The following is a 20,353-nucleotide window of genomic DNA, read 5'->3' on the forward strand; positions in this document are numbered from 1 at the left end:
AAGTGGGTTTAGAACCGGAAAACCCAGAAAAACCGGAATTTTTTGGTAACTACTTACTACTTAGTGGGTTGAACTTTGAAAATTTCCATATTGATATCCCGACTTTGGGGGACTGTAACTCATTGAATAAGAAACCAAAATTGACAAAATTATAGTCTAAAATCATGTACAAACTCTAAACTACACTCTGGAAAAAAACCGCATGTCAATCCGACTTTAAACGAACGAGATACGCATGTGTTAACATTTTCACAGAATATAAAGTACAAAAACAAATAGCTGAAAAGTTGAAAATTTTCAGTTTTGATATCCTGACTTCGGGGGACTATAAATCAATGGATATTAAACCAAAAATGACAAAATTATAGTCCAAACTCATGTACAAACTGTAAAATACAAGTTGGAAAAAACCACATGTCAATCCGACTTCAAACGAATTAGATATGCATGTTTTAAAACTTTCACATAATACAAAAAGCCTGAAAAACTAAAAACTTTCAGCTTTGATATCTCGACTTTGGGGGACTGTAAGTCAATGAATATAAAACTAAAAATGGAAAATTTATAGTCTAAAATCATGTACAAACTCTAAACTACATGTTGGAAAAAACCGCATGTCAATCGGAGTTGAAACGAATGAGATATGCATCTTTTAAACATTTCAGAAAAACCGGTTCTGGCCCTAAAAGTGGTTCCGGTTCCTAACACCGGTTCCGGTTTTAGACCCGATTTACCCGGACCCGATGGACCCAAACCCGGATTACCCGGAACCCGGATAAAGCCAATTTTTAAACCTGGAATCGGAACCGAAGCCGGTTTTATATATTCCGGTTCTAACGGTTCCGGTTCCAGTCCGGTTTTCCGGTTCTAAATCTCATCCCTAATGGGGAACCCTAATTTCATTTTTTGTAGCGTTTTAGTTTTTAGTCTACCTTGTTTGGTTGTGGTTTTTCTCTTTATCTTTTCCATTATGATCATGAATGCTTGATTTCCGTTACCTTATTTGATGCATACTAATTTCATCTTACTCTTTTTTATGCGCTTTTTCAAATATTTTCTGAATTGAAACAAACAGTTGTTTAGCATTTATTCGGTGATTAATTTATGCATTTCATAATCACTATTAACAACAGAAGTCAAAGATCTATAGATGGGAGTAGAGAATTATCATGTGATAGAGCTTGTAGGCGAAGGGTCTTTTTGAAAAGTATACAAGGGAAGAAGAAACTATACTGGCCAGGTATGTACAACTTTGTAGTATTACTGATACGACAATTGTAAATAGTTTTTTATATTAATATTTTTCTCACTTGTCAGACTGTTGCAATGAAGTTTATACTCAAGCATGGTAAAACTGAAAAGGACATTCAGAGTTTGAGACAAGAAATTGAGATCTTTACCTTAATTCCTATATAAATAGTTTGTATATTTGTTGCTGAATCATGGTTCCTACTTCTTGCAGATCTTGAGTAAGTTAAAGCATGAAAATATTATTCAGATGATGGATTCGGTTGAAACCCCATAAGAGTTTTGTGTTGTCACTGAATTAGCCCATGTAACTAGCTATTACTTTTCTCTTGCAATTATCATATAAAAGCAAAGGAGTTCATAAATTATTTGAGATTCTAACTGTTGTTCATTTAATGCAATTCTATACAGGGTGACTTATTTGAGAATCTAGAGGATGATAAATGCCTTCCCGAAGAAGAAGTTCAGAGAATTGCAAAACAGTTGGTACATTTCCTAAATTAGCATTTCTATATTGAAATTATATCAATTTGATGTTAATATCCTTTTTTTGTACCTTGTAAACAATTCCAGGTCAGAGCTTTGCATTACTTGCATTCCAACCGTATTATTCATCGTGACTTGAAGCCACAAAACATCTTGATTTGTGTTGGGGGTGTTGTTAAGGTAAAACAACTTATTATAGTCATCCACTCATTTGATATGAAACAGCTTTATGATTCCTCTTTTGCATATGAAACAACTTTGTGATTTTGGGTTTGCAAGAGCAATCTCCACAAATACAGTTGTCTTACGCTCGATTAAAGGTACAACGATCCTTATTTTTTCATATTTATTAGATTTTCTGTAGGTGTCAGTGTTCAATGTTTTTGAGTTTTTAAAGGTTTCTATAATCATTTATGCATCATTCATTACTTTCAGGTACTCCTTTGTACATGGCTCCATAACTAGTAAGAGAACAACCCTACAACCATACTGCTGATTTGTGGTCCCTTGGGGTCATTTGTAAGTTTTCCCCCTTTTCTTTACACATAATAACAATGTATTTACATTTTCTCTACTCATAATAGTAACACACTTACAATTCTTTACCCTTAACAACAATGTAAATTAGTGTTCTTGTAAAAATTTCAAAACTTGGATCTAAAGTGTAGAATATTGCAAACTATAGGAGCCAAAAGTTTAATTCACTCATTTCTAGAAAGTAAGAAACTACAGGGACCAAAAGTATTAATTTACTCAAATTAAAAACTTCAGGGACCAAAAATTTTATTTGCTCATTTCCTTTTCTGCAAATAATTAAAACTACTAGACCAAAAGTGTAATTCACTCAAAGTAAAAACTACAGGGACCAAAAAGGTAATTTACTCATTTCTTGACAATTAAAGAGAAGATAAAAATATGTAGCATAATGTAAGTATGCTGCTATAATAGATTAAAAGATAAAAGTACATTGCTATATATCTTTAAAGAAATATAAGTAAATTGATTTTATGTGTAGAATATAAAGTATATGGCTTATAAAGTATGCTGCTATTTTTTGCAATTGCCCTAAATTAAAAAGCAATACCTCAGAAGCAATACTTACCTAAATTTATAAACTGATCCAAAACATTAAATTCAGGTATGAGTTATTTGTGGGCCAGCCTCCATTTAATGCAAATTCATTTTATCCACTTATTTGCCACATCGTTGAGGTATGTGCTCTTTAAACCAAAGTTCAGTTGTGAAAATATAATTTTTGATATGCAAAATTCAAGCTTTATGATATACTTCCAGGATCCTGTGAAGTACCCAAACATCATGAGTTTAAAATTCAAAAATTTTCTTAAGGGTCTGATTAATAAGGTATATTTATCAACTTTTTTGATAGTTTTAGTTTTTATAATTATTTTCTTAGTTTATTTATTATTAACATCTAACTGTTTGTCAAAATTATGAGAGCAGGATCCTCATTACAGGTTGACATGGCCACGTCTTCTTGACCATCCATTTGTTGCAGAAATTTTTGAAAATGTTGAGGCTACGGTTAGTTATATATATATATATATATATATATATATTTATTTATTATTTTGTTCAATGATGGAATGGAAGGGTTCATTCCATTGGAATGATTAAAAACTGTTTGTTTTGTTGAATGGAATGGAGTAAACCATTTTAAAGGAATGTGATTATTGAATGGAATCAGAAGTTGCAATATAACCCATATTTATTTATATACTTTTAATGTCACAATTTTTTTATTAACTTTCATGATTTTAAACAAATGACAGGTTATATTCAACAATAACTAGAAAATATAATCACAGATATAAAAATAAATGGGAATGTAGTATTACAAAAAGACCACTATTTTGTGAAATTTGCTCTTCAGTTTTTTTTCCTCATGAAAATGATGCCATTTTCACGAAATAAAAAGTTGAATTTTTTTTCTCAAGATTTTCTGGTGGGGACCAAATTTATAGTAGTTCTGATTGTTTCTTAAAATAGGTGGCCATTCTGTTCTATAAACTTCCCATTTGTGGTTACTTTTGTGATTAGTCCTTAATTTTGTTTATTACTTTGGTTTTAATGAGAGCATTTGTTATAGTTATTTTTTATTTCCTTAAATAAACAGTTCATTAATCATGATTAAAGAACATATGTTGTTAGAGCAAAAAACTGCACATTGTATTTACATATAAACATAAAATGTATCCTAAGAAAATTCATTCCATTCATACTGGCCCACCAAACATGATAATGAATGTAATGGCTCAATTCAAGCATTCCATTTCTCTCTTTTGTCATTCCATTCCAACCAAACAGACCCTCAATTCTCCTAACCTTTTGTCAGATTTTGGAAAAATTAGAAAATAACTCTCGCACTATAGAAGGTGCAAAGTTAATCACTCAAGATAACGAAGCACTATCAATTATTTTGTTGCCTCTCAAAAGCATGGTGTGCAGGTGAATTTATATATATATATATTTTAATTGAAAAATGATGTTTTTGATCATGTATCTTTGTTTTTTGGGTTGTTTTTATGACATACAAAATTGTTCAGGGATCAAGATGTTGTCAATAAAAACAAGTCCCTAAGAATTTTTCAAGCGTAGTTGCTGCAGCTGCTCTTAACTCTACAGGGGTGGTTGATGAAATATTTTGGGAACTTGTAGGCTTCTCTTCCAATCTTCTTCATATAAAAAAATCAGATTACAATGACTTGTTGATAAAGGTACTTTATTGTTTATTATAAATTGCAAAAAGAAGTATGCATTTGTTCAAGAAACTAGGATTTTTGAAGATTAATTGTGTTTGTGCTGTACATGTTTTTTTTGGATAACTATTAAGAAGCTATTGGATAACTATGGTGGTTGTTTTGGGGATTCATATATCAGACATTGGGTTGCCATAGTTGCATGGGTTGCCATAGTTGCACTCTTTAAAGAGGTTAGTTATATATTTTTCTCTATAAAATTTTTAGTTAAAGTACAAGTTTTTAGCTTTTTTTCATTTATCTCTTTAAGACCCCATATTTGAAAAAATAACAACTAAATGGAAGGAATATCAAATAAATACAAATTTGTAAAAGAGCGAGATTTTTGTATATGCCCTTCTTAAACATCAAAATATCATATAGTTACTCTTTTTAATATTTTAACTTATCAAATTTGGCCAAATCCTATTTTTAAACATTTTATAATCCTTTTAAATACTTATTTTTAACAATTGACTATTATACTATCTATTTCATATATTTTATAAATTAATATGGTTTCTAATATTTGCAATTAATAGGTTTTTGATAAATGAAAGAGCGTATGCAGCCTGCTATTTCATACTTTGTTTAAAATTTGGGTTACATAATACATAGGGACAATTGTTCAATTGTAATTGTAATCAGACAGGCTATTATGAATGTAAGGTTTTTCGTAGGTTTTAAGCAATTCAGAAATCCACAAAAAGTCATACAGATGGCGGCATTCAGGGCTGAGGAAGGAGGCGATGATAGCCTATGGCATGGTAGATGTTTGCTGGCAGAATTGAAGATGAATCATGGTTCAAAAGGATTCAATCTATTTAGTAGTAGGGGCAATATAGTCAGTTTTGTTTTTTTAGAATTGTATTCATTTTAAATGTATGAAAGTATTAAAAAGAAATGATTTGATTTGGAAAAATGTGATATTAATTGTAAAAGCTTACAAAATGTATATATGATATTTAAAAGACAAAACTGCAAATTTGGTCCTTGTGGTATTCAAAAAAACTTTGTATATGGTCCAAAAAGTTTCCGACTTGCATGGAAAGTCCAAAATCAATAATTTTATGTGATTTTGGTTCAAAAAAACTTGAAAAGACGGTTATGCCCTTTTATTTTCTTTTTTCATTTTTTATAATTATTTTAATGTTATTTTGATTTAAAAAAAACAAAAAACAAAAAACAAAAAGAATTTGCTACCAACCACCCCACCATTCTCTCTCTCTCTCTCAAGGAAAAAACCCATATTTTTTTACTATTTTGCTACTAGATTATACGCATAAGTTGACCCCAATAAACCACATTCTTCAATTTTTTTCCCAGCTTCAAAAACCAATCGTATTCCTCTCAACATGTTCAATAAGGTTAAACTTCTTCTGATCTATCTTTGATGACTACAACATGCTCTCACTCCAGATTCCTTCTTGGCTGAACAATGAACTCATTCCCAATTCCTTCACTTTTCTTTTCTGATATGTGTTTGTATTTTAGAAGTATTTCATTTCCAGAACCTCAGTAAAGGTACTTTTCTTTCATATATTGAAATATCTGAAGGTACTTTTCTTTCAGCTGTTTCAATGAGCACCTGGAGTGCATTGTTTTCCTTCTTCCTTTTCTGATTTATTTAGAAGCATACGATTCCAATTTTCTTTCCTGAGACATCCAATTCACCAAATAGATGAAGATGTATAGAGATAGGAATACAAAATTAAGGAGTTGGAACTAAAATAAGGGAAATTGTAAGAGATTTGGATGCATCAATTGTGTCTCTAAAGATGAGGCTGATGGAGAAGCGACTACAGTTTCGTCCCACCCTTGAGACATTGGAATATGTTTTTTTGGCTACCCTGAATCTTAGATGGAATATGTTTTGTGATATCTGGCTGGGCACGATAGCTTTAGGCATATGAGATGGCTCATTGGTGCCGGCAGCAACATGAACATGGTTTACCGGAGATGTAGCCACCGCCTCTGTCTTGGCTGATGTGGGCTTTGGCTCTCTGCTTCCAAGGGGGTAATCGAGTGAAAAATAGCGGAGAGTTCTTTAAATCTATATAGCACTTCTTAGGGTTTAATTATCGATATTTTTTGTTTCAGATTCTTCTTGAAATAGGTTCTCTTTTGGAGAGAGAGAGAATGAATGGTGGGTGGTTGGTAGCAAATTCTTTTTGTTTTTTTCTTTTAAATCAAAATAGTATTAAAATAATTATAAAAAAAAAGAAAAAAGAAAATAAGAAGGCATAACCGTCATTTTAAGTTTTTTTTGAACCAAAATCACATAAAATTCTTGATTTTGAACCTTCTATGCAAGTCGGAAACTTGGAAACTTTTTGGACCCTATCCAAAGTTTTTTGAATACCACAGGGACCAAATTTGCAGTTTTGTCTATTTAGAAATTATGCGATATTTTGATGTTTAAGAAGGGTATATGTAAAATTCTTTCTTTGTAAAAGTTTGAATTTATCAATTTAATGACAAAAATTTCACTTCCATGACTTTCTTTATAAGAGAAGGCAAGATGCAGAAAATAACAATGCATTTTACTCTTATAAATAATAAACTACGTTTTCATATCGGTAATTGGTAAAGCAGGTTACTATTCTACAACAATAGCTGTTAAGAAAGAAAATTTTACATGTAGGTTTCTCAGAACACAGAAGATGCTTCTGGAAGAATTGTGTATGAATCCACTGCTTGCATCACAATTGTTTTGTCTCAAGTAGCACGAGGTTTGAAAGCATCCCTAGCCACCAAGCGTGCTGATGTGGCAGCAGCAAACCAAGGTCTTAAAGAGATACTTGATCATGCCAAAACATCAGGGGTTTTAGACATGCACTTTGGTTTCATGCTTGGTTACTTGTGGCACAAGTCTCATGTCTGGCTCATCAAATCTCATCGGTGCTGCATGTGAAGCATGCAGGGCGATTTGGTCATTAATCGATGCATCTGAGATTCATTCAACTAAAGAGAAAGAAAATCCATTTCCATTGAGATCCATCCGTTCACACTCGTTGGATCGGATTAATATTAATGAAGATGAATCTAAACCGTTGATTGGTGGGGATTCTGAAAAGATTGTGAATGCAGTGACCCGGGCATTTCTTGGATCAAAAGCCGTTCAAGAGGCTGCAGCATGGTCTTCTGGTATTCAGGTAATTCTTCATTTATTTATAATCTTTTTGTTTGTTAAAACTTAAAACAAGTAATTACCTGTTACCACAGTCGTGAGTGGAGGTGGCGATAACACAATAATTTCAGAAAACTTTTCCATATTATCACTTTGTGCTTCTTTCGACAGAGATCAACAAACAGGAGACCAAAATAATCTGAAAAACAAATTACCAAATCCACATACCTTAATCTGCCATTCATGCCTCGTACTTTCCGCAGTCGCACAATCCTTAAAATCTTCCGGAGGAAATTCAGCTCTATTCATGTTGACATCATCACCAAAAAAACAACGTTCTCGCCTCTCCGACCTCGCACGCCATTTCTCTTTATGTGATCGAGTTCAAAATTCATTTCAGTCTCATTCCATGTCCGCCATGCTGGCACTCGCATCCATTTTGTCCCTCGAAATTTCTCCTTCTGTTGAAACATCAATTTCTGAAATCGCTGTGCCTTTAATTCCACTGAGTGCAACTCTTTGTGATTACCTCAGGATTTCAACACCAGATGGGAATGGAATGAGAGGGAAGCTCTCGTATTGGAATGGAATCAGAGATGGTTGTGTCGGTCTGTTGGAATCCAGACTACGTTGGGGTGGGCCTTTAGCGATTCAACAGCTATGCGCGAGTGGAATCCCCCAAACTCTTGTTGATTTATTAGGAAATGATCAATTATCAAATCGGGTTATCTCCAGTTGGGATTGTATGGACGATTGGACGGTATCCTCATTATGCCAGTGTCTGCCAGGTGGCAATTCCACGTTTCGACAGGTGTTGCTTAGAAAAGAGCATGTGAAAGTTGTGTCTGATTTGATATCGGTTGTTCATCTGAAGGGTACTAAGGTGTTGGAGTGGACCTGGTGGAGGGCGGAATGGAATCAGGGATACCGTGAACGCGGTAATTGATCTTTTGGCGTTTCCATTTGTAGCTATACAAAATGTGCCGAATTCTTCTTCAGCTGTATCTGCTGCTGCTGCTTCGGTATAAATTCCAAGTAAAAAGACTGTTTTTGGTCCCTGTGTATAGCTGATTTCTGCAATTTTGCTATGAAAAGTTTAGTAATTTTCTTAGGCTAGGGACCAAAAATGCTACAAAAACCTTAAATAAAGACCAAAATGCAACAGAAAGCTTTTTGGGACACAAATTGCAAAAATCACCATAATTCAGGGACCAAAACTGTTATTTACTCTTATATATAACGTTTTTTTAACTGTAATATTTTGTTATTTGTAACATAAAGTTATTATACACATTAAATTTAATTTTCGTATTTTGAAGTTGTTTAATTTTTTTCTTTATTAATTTAGACCACAAGAACATACTGATTTATGATGGATATTAAATTTAATATTAGTTTTAATAACATGATAATTACTTTGAAATCAAATATAGTACCAATACAGACAATATACATTATTGTTTTTACATATAATAGCAATGCACTTATGTTTTTGACCCATAATAACAATGTAATTGAATTTTTTCATCGATGATAGCAATTTGCAACCCAAAACTTGTAAAAAGTTATTGTGATAAAAAAACATGAGTAAAATTTATGGAAACTAATAAGTATAAGGGTATTATTGGAAATGGTCTAATCATCATCATCATTATTATTGCTTTGGTGACACTGTGATTTACCTTCTCCATGTTGGCTGTGGGGCCAGTTTATGGGACATTGATTTACAAAAATAAATCTATTTTATTAACAAATGAATTATGCATGTGATGATTGTTTATAAATTTACATTACAGGTAGGAATTCCAGGTCAAATAATTCAATGTTTGGAACACATGGAGTTAAAAGGCACTGCAAGAGCAGTTGCATTTCTAGCCAAAATGAGTCTTCATAGATCACTTGTTGTTCAAGTCCTTGAAAGAGGTCTCTTGGATCCAAACAAAATGAGAAGGCTGCTTGACTCTTCATCACCACGGGAAGTTATTCTAGATATTCTCATGATCATTTCAGAGTTGGCTCGTATGGATAAGGTATTATTTTAATAATATAATTTTAGTATGTTATATACATTCAATTCCAAAACATATGATGAATGGACTACAGGTTTTTTATGAGCACATAGATGGAGCAAATATATTGGATCTCTTAAAAGACTTTCTAACACACCAAGATCCAAATGTTCGTGCCAAAGCTTGCAGTGCTATAGGCAATATGTGTCGACTATTTTTATAATTTATTGGCAAGTATCATTATTTTCTTTTTTGATAATAAAATAAAAAAATACTGTCTGATAAATGATATTTGTCATACATATTATAGGCAAAGCACAAAATCATCAGTCTGTTGGTTGATAGGTGCTCGGATGGGGTCGTTTGATACTTGCCGACTGGGTTAGAGCTGACTGGGTTAGAAGCTGATTGGGTTAGAAATTCTGACTGAATCTACATCTGACTGAATCCATGTTGTTTGGTTATGTATGAATTTGCTGAATGATCAAAATGACCATTTTACCCTTATGTTTGCAACACAACATGAATCTATTTAGTTATAACAATATCATTTAATACAAAAGCAATTCTCACAATTAGGCTCGTGTAAACTTTTGTCAAAACAATTCTCTTAATTACAAAAATTCATCAAATCATATAAATTCATTATCACAATTATATTGATTTACAAAATGATTGAATTTCTACATATACACAAACTAATTTGAGTGTTTTTCTTTATTCCAAAAACATGAGTAACAACCCAATTGACAACTTTATATATTGCATTCTTCAAGATTCAAAGAGGGTGATGATCTCTTCTATGAAGTACCAACATACATACATAATTCTACAGAATTTCTACTTCCTCCGTAAACCAATCACCATCTAACGCCTCAAACCACTCTCCATCATTCCCATTGTCTAGAACACCTGGAAGGACAATTTTGTTGATAGCTTCAGTTTCATGGCTCCCTAATAATCAATGTAGAAAAAAAGGGAAGAACAGCAAACAGAAACTAACAAGCTTGAACCGAAAGCATAAGATTGCACAGCAGAAAAAAAAAAAAAAAAAAAAAAAAAAAGGAAAAACATCAAAATCTGATACAAACACAATTCCAGATATAGAATCAAAATCAGAAAGATGAAGTAAGGATTTTTTTTTTCCACAGATTTGGCATAATAGGAACCAAAATCAGATACAACTCACATATTCCAGATAGATAATAAACTGAGGTCTTGTTATTTGATTTTAATTATAGATTGGTAATGCAGCATACCACAGTGATGAAGAGCTGAGAAAATGCATACCTCAACTTGCAAATTTGCTGATGTCAGCAGAGGAGGACAATAAAACTAAAGCAAACGCATCTGGTGCTCTCAGTAATCTTGTGCGCAATTCCAACAAACTTTCTCAACATATTGTCTCTAAAGGAGCAATGCAGGTGTCATAATAAACTCTAAATATTATTATATTAAGTTACATTTTTGGTCCCTTCTTGTAATTTTGGTTCTTTTAAGCAAGTGATGTTGCATATATACTTGCATGCACGCAGGCATTGCTGAAATTGGTGTCGGACTGTTCTGTTGTTGCTCTTAACCCAACCAGGAGAGATGCAATTAATGAGTCGCCTCTAAAAATAGCTTTGTTTTCGTTAGCAAAGATGTGTGCTCATTCACCATGTAGACAATTCCTGCCTTCCTCCGAATTGTACCCTGTCATTGGACGACTCCGCCAATCACCGGAATCAAGCATCGCCAGCTATGCTTCTGTCATTTTCAACAGAACCTCCTCTCAACCTTAAAAACTTGTTACGTATTATGCCAACCCAACCCGTGTTAATAGCTTCATTGTAAATCCATCAATATTTTCGTTCTCTTTAATTCTTACCTTTAGTAGATATATATATTTTTTAATCTCAGTGTTCCGTTTGATTTCAATTTTTTTTTGGAAACGGCATTTTTTGATTGATTGTATATATGCCTACCTTTCTCGGCTTTTTGATTTTGATTGATGAAATTTGTTGTTTTTTATTTAAATCATGTATAAAGAATTTACAAAGTGGATATATGACGTTGGGTTTTTGAGTAAGGTGAAATGTGCTTTACTTTTGAGGTTGTTTCCTTAGCTATTAAGCTCTTAATTTTTGGCATTGATTTCACCTTGCCAACTCACATCACACTCGCTTCATTTTATAGTCCGCATGTATTTCTTAAAAAAGTCCATTTTTTTTTAATTGAAGACAAAAAGGAACATAAACGTATTTTTACTAGTGATCAAGATTTTGTTCTTTGGCAGTTCAAAAAAAATAGTTGAACGATTTATTAATCATATGATAAAAACATTTTAGCGATTAATCAAATAAATCAATCAAAGATGTCCAATGTTTTTTGGAGAATAGTTAAAAAAGCATAGATAGATGTGTTGAAATACTTTTTGGTGGACCCCACGTTCACATGGTGCATCGTCAATAAATACTTGGCTCCAACCCAACGCCTTCCATTCTTCCATTTCTTCCGCAAAAGCAAAACTCAAAACTTTTAAAAGTTAGAAATTAGCATGCGTTATGTCGTCAAGTGAGTTGAACCCAATCGAATCACAACTCACCAATAACACAACCACGGCTGAAATCCATGAGATACCTTCCCTCCCCCGGTCAGAGTCTAACGTGTCGACCAACGCCGGTTCGGAATTCCGTGAAGAACAGCGTATATTACGGATGATCTCCAACCGTGAATTAGCCAGGCGATCCAGGCAACGAAAGATGAGGCATTTAGAGGAACTAAGAGAAGAGCTGAACCGGCTAAGACTTGAAAACCAACACCTCAAAAACCGTCTCACTTGGCTTGTATATCAATGTCGAATTCAGGGTCACTCCAAACATATTTGAGACACTCACAAGAAGCAAAATGATGAGGCTTTAAATTATGAAATTTGTAATCGATTTACTAAGCCATCTTATTGTCTTCTTTTTTTTTCTTTTTGTATTTTTCGCTTTTATATATATGTATGTGTTTAGGTTAGGCAATATCTTAATTATATAAATAATGTTAATGAGAAAAACTAGTAATTAAACCAAAACATATGGTTATTTGGGACAGGAGTTCAAAATGGGACTGTTGCCTGTTGGTGCTCTGATTCTACTCTCTTTGTAATGTAACTCGTTGTTTGTGCTAGCTACTTGGGCTAACTCATGTCTCTCTCTATATGCAAATAATGCTTGCCCACCAAGAATAATTTCCGTCAATTTAATTGTGATATATGATTGTATTTTTATTTATATTTTTTTATTAATCCACTTAAAAAAAATATGATTTGACTTTTATATCTTTCTATTTTGTTTCTATCAAATATAAGAATGTCACATTTTTTTAATAATATTCAAAATAAAATTTCATAAAATGTTATATATATATATATATATATATATATATATATATATATATATATATATATATATATATATATATATATATATATATATATATATATATATAATAAAAAGTTGTGTTAGATTGGTTAAAAGAAAACCAAAAAGGAACTGAAAAGTTATTCAAATAATAATAAAAAAATTATAACAGACAACAAGAATTAAAAATCAATCATCTATAAAGTAAAATTAATTGAATAATCCACATAATGTTGAAACCTTTTTCTCATTATTTAGCTTTGGGAGCACGTTTATTTCGACTTTTGAGCATTATTGCACATTGTCTATAGGGAGTAGGGGCCGGCCTTGTTTATAAATTGTACTACATAAAAGTTTTAGTAAATGCCAAAATGGATTGGATTCATGAGTCATCTTACTTACCATTCCAATACCCGTTTGTCTTATCTTTTTAATTTTACAATCAATTAATATATTCAATTCAACATTTATCCATATAATGAATACAAGTAACTCTACCTATTTATTAGAATTATTTTTTCCTTCATCAACAAACTTCCTGCTCCAGTTTTCCAATGATCAGTTTAAGGTTTAAGGCTATAAATGTTGCAGCAGCTATCTGGTATATACTTTTAAGGAATATGAATACGAGAAAAGTGTTTTTTGTGTTATAGAAGGCGTTTTTCACATGTCAAAAGTTTGACCCCAGCATTGGGACCCTCACCATTGTCAAACACATGTGTCATCCATCCCATCGCCTTTGCTATTTCTTCAAGTTTATAAATCACAGAATTAACATCCCGAATATACACATGCCCATTTGGCCTTAAGATTCGATTCATCTCAAGCATTATGCTAGACATACTACACCTGCTTTTCAATCAAAACAAAACAAAACAAAAACCCTTTTAGTTACTTATATAGTTTTATATTATCCATCAAGTCCTAACATTTTACAAATTTTACCTTTTTTGCTCTATGGAGAAGAGCCCAGCAGCATTCAATATGTCATATGTTCTAGGGTATGTGTCAAAAGGCTCACACCTGACCAAAAAAAAAAAGATTTAATTAATAAAAAATAAATAAATAAATGAAAGTAGGTTGCTATTTCTTACATACCAGTCATGGACAACGCCCACAAGTCCACGATCATAGATAACAGGCAAAGTATTGGTATCACTAACAGGAACAACATTCATAACCCAACAATCAACCCCATGATCATGTAATGCTGCTGCAAATCTGTCATCATATCATATCATATCATACACAACATCAACATGCTATAATAACATATATCAGAAAAAGAAATAGATTGAATATTTAATAATTGATACCCTCCATATCTTGCCCTCATATCCATCACATTTCGTACATTTAAAGTCCTCCAACGAAAAACATTAACATAACTAAATGTTATTTCTTTCCAATATTTATACTCTGCTTTGTATATATCCTTCCTGGATACAAAAGCATCCATTTTTATACTTTGAAGCCTCTCTGGTGGATGATGAAGGCGTGCTGGCCACTCTGTAACATTACCTCCATAACCATTTTCAGGTAATTTAGTTATACATGCCTTCAGTGGGACATACCTACATGATACAACTTTGTAAAAAACTTAAACATAATGTTAATGATGATGATAATAATAATAAAACCATGACTCACCAAACATTATCTGGATCATCTTTTTCTTCACATATTGGAGGTTGTGTGTTTTGATTACGTGTAAAGTAACAGGTGTTGTTGAGAGGCTTGCGCCATGTGGCGATATATCCTTCTTTTGCTATCAGTTCCCAACATATGCGTCCAGTAAGATCCTCCATTTCTGTATTTTATTTACTACATTATTCAACAATCATGATGACATATATAACCAATGTCTCTATATAATATATATGTGTTACTGAATTTTGTAAATAGAGATGTCATATTGTCATGTCACCTTTCCATTGTTCTTGAAGCTTATCTTCATGTTTATAAACAGGCTGTGCTGCCCAGACAAAGTATCCTCCTGCCCTTAGCATCCTGTTCACCTCCAGAAGAAAAATTCCATCTTAAACAGAAACCAACAAAAGGTAAAGAGAAAATTAATATCAGTAAATACTAAATACCAAGAAAAAACTAAACACAATTGAAAGGGGAATACCATCACGAGTCCAATTTATTCTACATCTTGAGCAATGTATTAAATCAAATGCTTGGCTTGGATATAACAATCTGTGTGTTGCAAATACTACCACCATGGCAGGAACACCACGCTCTAGGGCAAATTGAATCTGGTTCTCATGAACATCTTTTGGTGCTATAGATAGAGTAGTCACATTTCGATCCAGTAAAAAAGCACCAAAACTTGCTACACCACAACCAACATCCAATGCAACTCGAACATGTTGACCAAATGCAATATCAGGAACCATCTGTACATTTGGTAGAAAGATGGAATCAAAGGCATGGATACTTAATTTATAATCTACAGTAATTGAAGATAGAAAACCTTAGAGATTTGATCCAAGTACAGATTTGCGCCATGTATGAACTGTGTTCCACCTCCTGGAAATATGAACTTGTCTTTGTTTCTTGATATCCAGTTTTGTCCTCCTTTATCTTCAACCAGACGTGTATGAGGTACATTATCATACCATACCTGTTGTGAGTTGAGCGTAAGAAACTAAAACAAGCAAAACAGAACAAGCATTAGGTAAAGAAAATAGAAATGTAAATCAGCATACCTCATCTCGACTTTTTGGCCATGGAATGTGGTCTTTGTACCCTTTGGGATTGGGCACCAGACAATCCAATTCGTTTCCTTTTGCTGGGCAATGTCTTTCATACTTCTCGCCCTTTTCAGTTGAATTTAACCTAGAAACCATATCTACATTATCCAAACAAGGTATATACTCTCTTCTACTCTGATCACAAACCCTAAAATTTTCAATTTTTTCCCAATTCTGATCGCTTTCTACAACACTCTCCCCCAAACTTTCGTTAACCTTACTCTCAAGTAAACTCGAGTCGTAATCCCCTATCACAAAGTCAACCGTCATCGCGCCGTTCTCGTCCACAATTCCCGTCCTCTCAATAACATCTTCGGGCTGCAGACGCGGCAGTTGCGGAGAGACCGCGTTTGGCGGCGAGGACAAATAAGTGGTGGAACTGTTGGCAGTGGAATTGACATCGGCGTGGACGGCTGTGGTAGTGTTGGTGGTGGAGGAGAACGGTAGAGAGAATTCCTGAGAGTAGGTAGTGTCGGAGGAAAAGTGTTTGACGGCGAAGAAGAGGGATAAGGAGAAGAACGACAGGACTAGAATTTTTATGAATGTTTTGGGGTTTGTGATGTGATCCGGTGAAGGGACGCTCGTTGCGGCTCTCATGGCGGCGAGCGGTCAGCGGTGGTCCGTTGGAGTGACGGCCACTCTCTGTCAGTGAGAGATGTCGATTGTCCGTACCGGTGACTCTACGTAGTTAAATTTGGGAATATGAGTAAAAAGCAGCTGTCAGATGACAAATGATATCCTAATGATTAGATACTTTACATTTATAATCCATCTTATTCAGTAAGTTTCCATTTAAAGTCCCTGATATTCAGTAAAGTTCCGTTTATGGTTCATAATGTTCCGAGTCTATCTTTTGCACATTATCTTGATGGATTTTCATGTATGGTCCTGTTTGGCTGTTTGCACATGATTTGTTTCAGTAGATATTCATAAAAATGACTATATTAGGTCATCACATTTAATAAATTGATCAATTATTTTAATAATAGTATAAAATAAGCATCAATTTATAATTGGCCAAATTACGAAATTATTATATAGGTTTGAAATATTTTCAGAGAAAAACCTATAAAAATTGATTAAGTTTTACAATTCAGAGTTTCGAACTTCGAAATTGATCAAGTTTTACAATGAATTAAATACTTGGAATACTTAAGTTAAAACAAAACTGAAGGGGGCAAAAAAAAGTTGGATAATTGTGGTATTAGATTGTTGGTAACATCTCCACGATTTCTAGCATATGGAACTTGATATTCAGATTAGATCTTAAAAAACCCACATCCATTAGATATCTAGAAAAAATCAAATGTTATTAATTGTATAATACGCATGCGACAATCCATATCGGCGAGATAAGTCCTTATCTGAAATCAAGTCATATACTAAAATTAATAACTCCATAAACATATTAAAGAAAAGTACAACAATATCCCAGAAGATCAACCTCACAAAAAGTAAGCTTGAATGTCCATTTGGGCTAGGTTGCACACGTCTTTGCCGACCCAATAGTCTATGGACTCTAACTATATCGGGAGATACACCTCCATTTCATAAAATTCGTTTTTAACCTCTCAAAAATTGTCCAAAAATGTTCGACTATGGTATACGGTAACAACCAAAGACTGCATATCCAACTCTATTAACATTTAGGTTATGTTTGGGGTACTAATTGAAGAGCTAGCTGATAATTAAAAACCTAGTTGTTAGAATATATGAAAAGTTAGTTGATAGCTGAAAAACTAACTAATAAAATTTAACGTTTGGTAAAACTAGCTAATAAAATTTGACATTTAATAAAAACTAGCTGAAAAATTATTGAATGACATAAAAGGGCATTTAAAATAATATTTTTTTCTATAATTAATTAGGGGGTATATTTGAAAAATTAAAAAAAAAAAAAAACTCTTGAAAAGCTAGTGTAAGTAGTTTTTAAAAAAACCAACTCATAAGCTACTTTTTGACATGTCAAACATGTCAATTTAAACAAACTTGAAAAATAAACTAGTTTATCAGCTAGATGTGGTGCGTCAAACACAATCTTAGCAACCAATGTGCAAGCATGATATTAATAAGGATAAAACCATACATAATCAAGTAAAAAATACACTATTACTAATTTACAAATTTAACTAAATTAAAATATACTTATTCGGTAAACTTCCCAACATGTCCCGTTTATAGATGCCTTCCAATTGAACATTTTTTGTCAATTAAATTGGTGCGGGAACCGGACTTGACGAATATTTTTTATCAGTCATACAAGAGCTTATATTGATGAAGTTGGATCCGACTACCATTTTTTTGTTAGTTATACTAGAGCACATATCGATAATTGCATTCTTAGTAGTGAGAATCCCCTCAACATGGTATACTATCTTTGGTATACTATCTTTGTTCTTATAAAACTTAATATCCTTACTTAGAGGATTTTTATGATTCCGACCAGATTCAATTTGGTGAACTAGCGTGTTGATTTGGAGTTGGAATTGTTTTATTGTAGTGATAATTATAATAAAGAGCCTCATCATTTAAATTTTCAGGTGTGAGGTGATTAGACTAACCCGATTAGAGTTAACCATGCGTATCAACTTCATGGATAAACTCCAAGAACCTTCTAGATAACAACACTTAGTCCAAGGATGTTCACCCGGTCAACAGGGTGGCACGTACAACCTATTAGAGGTTGGACGTTGCCATCAATTTGCTTTTTGGGGGATTTTAGGGTTTTTCCAATCAATATAAATAAGACCCCCCAAGTCCCATTTGATTTATTCCACGTCAAAATAGAGATATATTATTCTCTATTCTCCATATACAAATTTAACAACTAGGTGATTCTAGATCTATTTTTCTTCTTAATTTTCGAGTATTCATTTTACTTTTATCAGTTCTTCTCTAGTTGTTGGAACGAATGATAATTTTCATGAAATTTGAAACATCCCAAAATTTCAAACCAAAAATTTCGTTTTTTAATTATTAATAAAACCATAGTTATCCAAAACACATGTCATAATATCTCGAACATCATATCAATGTATATCAAAATATCAGAGTATAAGCATCCCAGACTAAACAATGGTGTGTGCACTGCACTCATCCCGAGCCCTTCCACTTGCTACCGAAAGTACCTGAAACCAAAACTGAAAACCATAAGCACGAAGCTTAGTGAGTCTCCCCAAACTACCACATACCATACACATAACATGCAACTAGGAGATACGGGCCCCGCCCACACTCGTGGAGATACGGGCCCCGCCCACACTCCCTTGACTCTGAGATACGGGCCTCGCCCACACTTAGCTACTACGAGATACGGGCCCCGCCCACACTCGGCTACTATGGGATACGGGCCCCGCCCACACTCAGCTGCTATGAGATACGGGCACCGCCCACACTCAGCTACTAAACATACATACAAGTATCACATAAACAACAAGTATAACTAAGTCTATTAATCAGACATATAACCATAATCAAACTAAGCTATGAGGTACGAGCCCCGCCCACGCTCGGCTACTATGAGATATGGGCATCGCCCACACTCAGCTACTAACATATCATACTACGGGCCGACCTTGGTGCCTGAAACTCGTTCATACTGAAGGAAACTCACCTTGAAGGCTAGCTGTGAAATCTCGTGTGAGGAATCTCTGACGGCTGCTCCAACGACTCCCCGACTATCAATTTCACAATAACACTTAATCAAAATATGATAATCCTTCTTAGGGTAAAATGACCATTTTACCCCTGTTCAAAGTCAACATCCTGGTCAAAGTCAAAGTCAATGTCAACTCCCAGTCAACCCAACTCGTCGAGTTATCTCCTAACTTGGTGAGTTCCTATACTACTCAGACTCGTGGTCAACTAAGTCAACTCATCAAGTCCCTTCACAGACTCATCGAGTTCTACCTGGCATACAATCGGGACAACCCGGCTTCAACTCGTCGAGTCCCTTACTGGACTCGCCGAGTTCCCCTATCTGCTTGGGCTATCTTAATGGATTAAGCCCCTACACTTCAGATCCAAGCTTCATACTTCACAATAACTTTGAAAATGTCCTTTTAAGGGTAAAGTTTCTGACTTTACCCCTTAACACTACTTTTTAAAGGGTTTAGCTCAAACCCTAATTCCTTGGGACCTAGAACTTGGTCCTTAACCCTTCCATACACCAAACTAAAGCTTACAACTTCATATCTTAACCCCTAACACTACTTAGACATGCAAAGTTCCAAGCTTTCCTTCCATGTATGGCCTTTTAGGGCTAAAAAGGCCATATAAATGCTTAAAAGCTTGCATGGGGCTTCCATGGTCATAAAGTTTGCACCTTTATGCCATGGAACCCCTCCTAGATCTCAGATCTGAAATATAAGTCACTTGGGACGTCCAAATCCCAAAGACCAAGGTTCTTGAACCAAAACCCTCATAAAATGGAAGTAAATAGATCTAAGAAAAGAATGATCAAGTTAGAGACTTGATTACCAGAAAATGTAGCAAATGGAGTGTAGCTTCTGGATCTGTTCCTTCCCTTTTAAGCCCTTTATCTTCTTCTTCTTCCACAAGCTTCAAAAGTGCACAA

The 20,353-nt window shown here is 33.8% G+C and overlaps 2 protein-coding genes, 1 long non-coding RNA gene and 1 pseudogene across 6 annotated transcripts; 3 read left to right on the plus strand and 1 right to left on the minus strand.

Moving 5' to 3' along the window:
* Nucleotides 1-939: 939 nt before the first annotated feature.
* On the plus strand, nucleotides 940-5,431 carry LOC145118810 (serine/threonine-protein kinase TIO-like). Of its 4 annotated transcripts, none has more exons than XM_079054474.1 (14): nucleotides 940-1,240; nucleotides 1,318-1,348; nucleotides 1,463-1,555; nucleotides 1,660-1,734; nucleotides 1,822-1,914; nucleotides 2,014-2,054; nucleotides 2,170-2,253; nucleotides 2,873-2,945; nucleotides 3,028-3,096; nucleotides 3,196-3,276; nucleotides 4,088-4,200; nucleotides 4,299-4,469; nucleotides 4,589-4,684; nucleotides 5,171-5,431. In XM_079054474.1, exons 9-12 carry the CDS (start codon nucleotides 3,052-3,054, stop codon nucleotides 4,348-4,350), a joined length of 291 nt encoding a protein of 96 aa, XP_078910600.1. In that variant the 5' UTR covers nucleotides 940-1,240; nucleotides 1,318-1,348; nucleotides 1,463-1,555; nucleotides 1,660-1,734; nucleotides 1,822-1,914; nucleotides 2,014-2,054; nucleotides 2,170-2,253; nucleotides 2,873-2,945; nucleotides 3,028-3,051; the 3' UTR covers nucleotides 4,351-4,469; nucleotides 4,589-4,684; nucleotides 5,171-5,431. The 4 variants fall into 4 exon arrangements, with proteins under 4 accessions (XP_078910600.1, XP_078910601.1, XP_078910599.1 ...); XM_079054475.1 differs by having other exon boundaries at nucleotides 941-1,240; nucleotides 4,586-4,684; nucleotides 5,160-5,431; XM_079054473.1 differs by having other exon boundaries at nucleotides 941-1,240; nucleotides 4,586-4,684.
* Nucleotides 5,209-8,648, plus strand: LOC145122461 (serine/threonine-protein kinase TIO pseudogene; annotated as a pseudogene).
* A 1,305-nt stretch (nucleotides 8,649-9,953) lies between these two features.
* LOC145118811 (uncharacterized) lies at nucleotides 9,954-11,277 on the plus strand. Its single transcript, XR_013713510.1, has 3 exons — nucleotides 9,954-10,041; nucleotides 10,884-11,053; nucleotides 11,165-11,277. It is a non-coding gene; the product is annotated as an uncharacterized LOC145118811 (long non-coding RNA).
* A 2,117-nt stretch (nucleotides 11,278-13,394) lies between these two features.
* On the minus strand, nucleotides 13,395-16,497 carry LOC145119671 (putative methyltransferase PMT10). The gene is made up of 9 exons (XM_079055375.1): nucleotides 15,733-16,497; nucleotides 15,498-15,647; nucleotides 15,150-15,420; nucleotides 14,946-15,056; nucleotides 14,669-14,828; nucleotides 14,335-14,592; nucleotides 14,117-14,239; nucleotides 13,964-14,041; nucleotides 13,395-13,867 (listed from the first exon to the last, which is right to left on the minus strand). Exons 1-9 carry the CDS (start codon nucleotides 16,372-16,374, stop codon nucleotides 13,666-13,668), a joined length of 1,995 nt encoding a protein of 664 aa, XP_078911501.1. The 5' UTR covers nucleotides 16,375-16,497; the 3' UTR covers nucleotides 13,395-13,665.
* Nucleotides 16,498-20,353: the final 3,856 nt, after the last annotated feature.

Source organism: Lactuca virosa, chromosome 6 (assembly GCF_052849685.1).
Source record: "Lactuca virosa cultivar CGN04683 chromosome 6, Lactuca_virosa_CGN04683_v6, whole genome shotgun sequence".
NCBI lineage: Eukaryota > Viridiplantae > Streptophyta > Magnoliopsida > Asterales > Asteraceae > Lactuca > Lactuca virosa.

What these genes read in the sequence shown, in the direction of transcription:
- LOC145118810 (XM_079054474.1), top strand. Translation starts at nt 3,052, where the DNA reads ATGAGTTTAAAATTCAAAAATTTTCTTAAGGGTCTGATTAATAAG. An exon ending in TTAAGGGTCTGATTAATAAG is followed by an intron (nt 3,097 to 3,195) that starts GTATATTTATCA and finishes TTATGAGAGCAG; the next exon opens with GATCCTCATTACAGGTTGAC. An exon ending in TTGAAAATGTTGAGGCTACG is followed by an intron (nt 3,277 to 4,087) that starts GTTAGTTATATA and finishes ACCTTTTGTCAG; the next exon opens with ATTTTGGAAAAATTAGAAAA.
- LOC145119671 (XM_079055375.1), bottom strand. Translation starts at nt 16,374, where the DNA reads ATGAGAGCCGCAACGAGCGTCCCTTCACCGGATCACATCACAAACCCC. An exon ending in GATGATCCAGATAATGTTTG is followed by an intron (nt 14,593 to 14,668) that starts GTGAGTCATGGT and finishes TGTATCATGTAG; the next exon opens with GTATGTCCCACTGAAGGCAT. An exon ending in ATGAGGGCAAGATATGGAGG is followed by an intron (nt 14,240 to 14,334) that starts GTATCAATTATT and finishes ATATGATGACAG; the next exon opens with ATTTGCAGCAGCATTACATG.